General features: G+C 50.5%; 1 protein-coding gene across 12 annotated transcripts in view; it reads left to right on the top strand.

Annotated features, from left to right (window-relative positions):
* Positions 1-5579, top strand: part of RIN2 (Ras and Rab interactor 2) — a 212378-nt gene extending 206799 nt beyond the window's left edge. For all 12 annotated transcript variants that reach the window (XM_061126440.1, XM_061126438.1, XM_061126432.1 and 9 more), the window contains 2 exons: positions 695-858; positions 3731-5579. In XM_061126440.1, the coding sequence (XP_060982423.1) occupies positions 695-858; positions 3731-4054 (488 nt within the window). In that variant the 3' untranslated portion in view covers positions 4055-5579. The remainder of the gene's footprint in view (positions 1-694; positions 859-3730) is intronic.
* The last annotated feature ends 421 nt before the right edge of the window (positions 5580-6000 follow it).

The raw sequence follows: 6000 nt of genomic DNA on the forward strand, positions 1-6000 counted from the left end.
AAATCATTCCCAAATGCACCAGCAAAAGGGACGCCACTTCCTTTTCCCTGTAAATTAACCTTTTCCTAAATGTCCTCTCCTGTGAGTCCCTATGTGTAAGGGTAAGAAAGGGAAACATGAGGGAGAGGTTATTTTGAAAACCCCGTATTATTGTAAGCACACTTGTATATTGTGTATTTCTTTCAAAGTGTATATATAGTTCACTTCAAATTTAGCACATAGGAATTCTTAAATGAGAAGCTTCAAAGCAGGTGTTGCTGGGAGGTGGGTGGACTCCTGTTCCTACTGGAAAGTGTTCTGACCTCAGCAGTGGACCCCGCCGCCCTCACAAGCCACCACCCTCCCCGCGCCCTCAATATGTCAGGCTCCAGCGCTCTGATCTTTTCTGGCAAAGCGTTTTCACAGTTGCACTTCGGTTGATTTTGTGAGTCTCAGCTTTGGAATGGAAATTCCATCAGTGGAAGCAGGGCCTGGTCCTCAGTCCCCAGGCAGTGGCTCAGGCCTGGGTTAGCTGCACATCCATGGAGAGGAATGCAGGAATGGATGGAAGAGGATTCTCTTGCTCAAAAAAAAAAAAAAAAATGCGTGTGGAAGAGAAGGGGCAAGGTGGAGATTGACTTCTGACTCTCTGGTCCCCCTCCTGTGGTCCCCAGAGGTGAACCCCTGCAGAACTCACTCTGTCTACCCTTTGCAGGAGGCTATTACCTGACGAGCACGTACGGGGCCCTCTCCCTGATAAAGAACTTCCAGGAAGAGCAGGCGGCGCGGCTGCTCAGCTCCGAGGCCAGGGACACCCTGAGGCAGTGGCACAAACGCAGGACCACCAACCGGACCGTCCCCTCGGTGGACGACTTTCAGGTGCGTGGCCAGTGGCCAGGATGGGCCCTGCTGCTTCCGCACGGCCCACGTGGCCCAGGGCCCCCTCTCGTCCGATCATCCAGTGGAAAAGGGATATTTTAAACCATCTTCTGACCTTGTTTCACTTCTCTCTTTTCCTTAAAAGAGAGAGAGAGAGAGAGAGAGTGTGTGTGTGTGTGTGTGTGTGTGTGTGTGTGTGTATTTGGCCCAAGTTTTGCTGCCCTTAAGGAAATAGTCAAATGAAGGCAGGATTTCCTCCTGAAGGTTCTGCATGGATACTGAGCACCTAGGCCCTCAGAAAGCCTACAGGAAGGACGCTTCTGGCACAGGTGGCAGACAGGTGACCTGCCGTATGGAAACAGCCCTGTGAGGCCCTGCACTTGACCTGGCCTCTCTGAGAAGATGGAGGGGTGCAGTGCCCACATTCCTTTTTCCTCTCCCTGCCCCCTCCCCCCAAAACAGAAGCCCCTAGGGTCTCATTGACAGTGTCAGCTCTGGCAGCCTGGTAGGGCCAGAGCTGGAGCATGAACATCTGAGCCCAATCTTGCCTGAATTCCCCATCCAGAATTTTCTCTGTCCATGAACTGGTGCTGGGAAAGTGGGGTTCCTATGGAGCGTGCTTCCTGGAGAGGAGAGGCGGGTTGAGGCTGTAGAAATCTTGACCCAACACAGGATCACTTCATGGGCTCACAGTCTATGAAATGATGAGTGAGTCTGCACAGGTCTTCGAATATTATTTCAAAAGCTTCCAGCAGAACTGTGAACCCGGACTGAGTCCACATGCCACGTGGTGAATTCCCAAGCAGGCCAGATTTGTCTCTGAGTCCCAATTCACTTTCCTTGCCCTTTTTGCCTTTTTAATGCTCTGAAAACTCTCAAAAGGTACATTTGGTTTAAAGGAGCCTGTTGTGGAAAGGCAGGGTCGGCAAGGTGTTCTTGAAGGAAAATGCATGTCCTTCCAATTCCCACCTTCCCCCAGCCTTCTGTCTCTATCTGGAGCTTCTTGGCCAGAGACCCCCAGAGTCCACGGAGCCCTTGTCTCACGCACACCCCTCCCCACCAGCCTCGCTCACCTTGCAGACGGGCATCTTCTTAGAATAGGCCCAAGACAGAGATTGTTGGCACTCAGCTTGGCTGAAGGAGCAAAGCCAGGAAGCGAGGCTGCATTTGGAACACCTAAGTCAGGCTCACAGACACACGCGTCTGCTCACCCCTGAGTGGTAGCACCCCACCTCATGGGCAAGAGGCTGGAACGCTGGCCTGCCACTCGCCCGCTGTGTGGCCTTGGGCAAGTTACCTAGCCTCTCTGTGCCTCAGTTTCTTCCCTGGTCAGATGGGGATAGTGTAGGCCTCCTGCACAAAGTCCTCTTCAGGAGTCAGTGAGTGAATGCACATCAGGCGTTCGAGCCACGTGTGCTGGGGGTAGGGCGCAGGAGGAGAGAGGAGGGGTAAGTAAAACAGGGCAGGTGTGTGCTCAGAGGTGCCCCGAAACGTTCCGGTTCAGAGCCTCAATTTATCATTCATGTGCAGATTGCACTGTCCTTCCCAAGAGAGCTCTCTTTTCCATCAGCCCAGGAAACCCTCAGGGGAACCTCATGGGACCCAGGCAGCGGGCTTCGCTCCCCTTCACACCTGAGTAGGGCGACCATGTTTTGAAAAGGAACGTGCATTTATTTTCTGTCTGAAAATCTGATGTAACAGGGCCTCCCCTATTTTACCTGGTGACCCCCATTCCTGAAGAAGTGGAACTGAAGAATAATTCGGGGCCATGGATGCTGGGAGAACCGGGCGGGAGGCTGGGACACCCTGCCCCTGGTCAGGACCCCAGTCTGTCCTGTGATGCCGCTCGCCTGGCACTGCTTATGACACGGGGCCTGCCAACACCCCCCACCCCCCGACACCTTCCATTTCCACATGGCAGCACCCTGCACCCAGTCAGCACATCTCCCAAGTCTTTCCACAGAATCCATGTTCCCCCCACCGCCACCAACTTTCCACAGGGCACTCAGAGCCTCCTGGAGCCTTGCGTTGGGTTCAACGGTGTGAAATTGCCCTTAGGGGAGAGAAGGCTGGTCGGCTCTCCGCAGTAACAGCATAGCCCCTGCTTAGGCCTCATAAAAGGTGGTCCAGAGCCAACAGGGCCTGTGCTGTTGTGTCCTCATGTTATGTGTCTCCCCCTGCTGTCCTGGCTCAGGCTCTTCTGCCCTCTGGGTTACTTTTCAAGCTGGGAATAAACCTGGCATCACTTCTAGTTGACACTCTTTTTTTTTTGGCTTATGAACAACAGAGATTTATTTCTCACAGTTTTGGAGGCTAGAGGGATAAGATCAGGGTAGCAGTAAGTTGACACTCTTTACCAGGAATTTCTCAGCCCAGCATTATGAAAGGGACTGAAAGAGCAGGGCTGAACAGACTTCCTGCTTCTGACACTTGGGATGAATTACAGGGCTTCCCTGGTGGCTTGTTGGTAAAGAATCTGCTTGCCAATGCAAGAAACGCGGGGACAATCCCTGGGTTGGAAAGATCCCCTGGAGAAGGGAATGGCAACCCACTCCAGTATTCTGGCCTGGAGAATCCCATGGACAGAGGAGCCTGGCAGGCTACAGTCCATGGGGTTGCAGAGAGTCAGACACAGCTGAGCGACTAAACAATAACAACAGTACAGCAACCCAGACCATGCAGTGTGCTCTCCACTGTCCCGACTGGGATCAGCCCCCTTCCCTACCTGGGAGGCCTGGTGTCCTGACACTGGACGTCCTGGTGAGGCTCACCTGTGAGCCCTCTCCTTGGCATCCCACAGGTTCATCTGTGCCGTCTCTCTTCCTCTTCTGACTCTGTCCCCCCCCAAATCTCTTTTTTCCACCCCCTGCAGAATTACCTCCGGGTTGCATTCCAGGAGGTCAACAGTGGCTGCACGGGAAAGACCCTCCTCGTGAGGCCGTACGTCACCACTGAGGACGTGTGTCAGCTTTGCGCCGAGAAGTTCAAGGTGGCCGATCCCCAGGAGTACAGCCTCTTCCTCTTTGTGGATGAAACGTGGCAGCAGCTCGCAGAGGACACGTACCCGCAGAAGATCAAGGCCGAGCTGCACAGCCGGCCACAACCCCACGTCTTCCACTTCGTCTACAAGCGCATCAAGAAGGATCCTTATGGCATCATCTTCCAGAACGGGGAGGAAGACCTCAGCGCCTCCTAGGGGACTCGTGGAGGCTTCCCAGTGGTGCGTCCAAAGGGGGAGACTTAGCAACCTGGCCTCTGGCGTCCACGGTCTTGTGCAGTCATCTCCTTGAGGACCCATGACCGAGCCATCCACAGGCCCACTTGGCCAAGGGCATCTTTAACCACGACTCCCCAGCGAGCTCGCTGAGGTTCGGCAAAGAGGAGGACCTGTCTGTCCTTCAGAGGTGGAAAGTTGCATCCACTGGTTCAAGTGTCCCCACATGGCTTGCTGCCTACCCCTCAGCCAGGTATTGGGTTGGCTCACGTGTGTGCATATGTACTGAATAAACATTTAAGTACCAGCTCTTCTCTTGAGTTCAACAGCAGGCGTTTGACAAGACGGTCCGATGCAGTGCATCAAGGACCTCTCAGTTCCGTGGATGCCTTCATCCACCCTTCCTTCCTTCGTTTTTTTTTTTTTTTACAAAGAGCCTTTGTGTTTTTATATATTTCATAGAAGATTTTATAGCAGTTGCAGGTAAACTGTCAGGATTGGTTTTTAAAATATTTTTGTAACTTTTAAGATATTCTATAATTATGCATGTGATTTTAACATTGAATGATGCAAAAAAGAAATCTCTTGCTGGATTTGAGAGTATTGCATTTTAAAGGTCTCTCTTCCGTAACTGGATGTTTCGGCCACTTTGTGGGGAGAGACTACTGGGTTTCTTACAGCCATGTATTTCTGACACTGGCCACAGAATGCCTTTGGAATCCGATGTACTGTCGTTACCTTGTTCACGCTCAGAGCTATCATGTTGTTTTGTGTTTTCACCAAGTGATGCTGAGAATCAGGAGAGAAATGAATGTAGAGAGAGACTGAGAGGGAAATATAGACTCTTCACAGGAGACTAAAGAGTGGAGCCTGCTGGTTCAGGCTCCTTAAAGGAAGTGGGGAAAGGAGGTAGAAGGAACCACCTATGCTGAAAATACTGTAAATATGCAGTGAGGTTTGCAAAATCTGTCCCATGTTATTTGCTTTTGGAAGCAATTTTGAAAACCCCACGAGGAAAAAAAAATTAGAGCAACAGTTTTTTTTTCCCCCCTTTTCCACATAAATCAAAACTAACAGCATCAAATTCTTTAGGGCAGAAACCACATAATGTGAGTTTCATCGAGTTAAATAAATACTATTTGGAAAGGAGTTTGCCGATGCACCAAAAAAAGCCTGTCTGTGTTGTAGGAATGTGTGGTGAAGTTCAATTTCTGTTTTATGAAACCTGTTTGGGTGGGGGTCGGGGGGTTGCACAGAGAATGAATTCTTGTATCCGTGTCACACAGGTAGTTACAGAAGTATGTTATTGTACTGTGTAAAGATGCCCAGTCATCTGATTTGTTTGGCTTTCTACTTTGTACCTTTTCAAGCTTTTGCTATACATCTGGAACCCTCAACACATACTGTGTTGTACTTCCTTTTGTAAATGATTTTTAATGGAGTTTTGCACATAACTCTTTGTAATACTGTACGATAATTCATGTGTGAAAATAATTCTTGCAATATCCTCACGTTGTCTCTTTCCCTTTGAGAAGCGGAGTGTAATGATGTACCGCAGAGTGTTATGTAAAACTGGAATCCACGCTGGTGTTTGTGGTTAGATAATCCTCAGACAGGAAACAGAAAAGTTTATGCTGTGTTTTTTTTTTTAGCCAGCTCTTGTTCTGACAGGAGGCAAAAATCCTGCAGCAGAAGGAAAAGATGGTCTTCTGACCTGAAAGGTTTTGGTGTTTCTGGGAGTACTGCAGACACTCCTCTCCCGCCTCCGCCCCCTCTCTCCCCCACCCCTGCCGCCCAGGTCTTATGTAACCTCTAAAGTGCCCAGGCTGAGAGTTTAGGGTTGTTGCAAAACCAACATTGCAGAAGCTGCCCTGTTCCTGCTGCTTGGAGCCAAGCCTGGCAGAGAGCAATGGCACGATAAGTCCTTG

This window comes from Dama dama, chromosome 23 (genome assembly GCF_033118175.1).
Source record: "Dama dama isolate Ldn47 chromosome 23, ASM3311817v1, whole genome shotgun sequence".
NCBI lineage: Eukaryota > Metazoa > Chordata > Mammalia > Artiodactyla > Cervidae > Dama > Dama dama.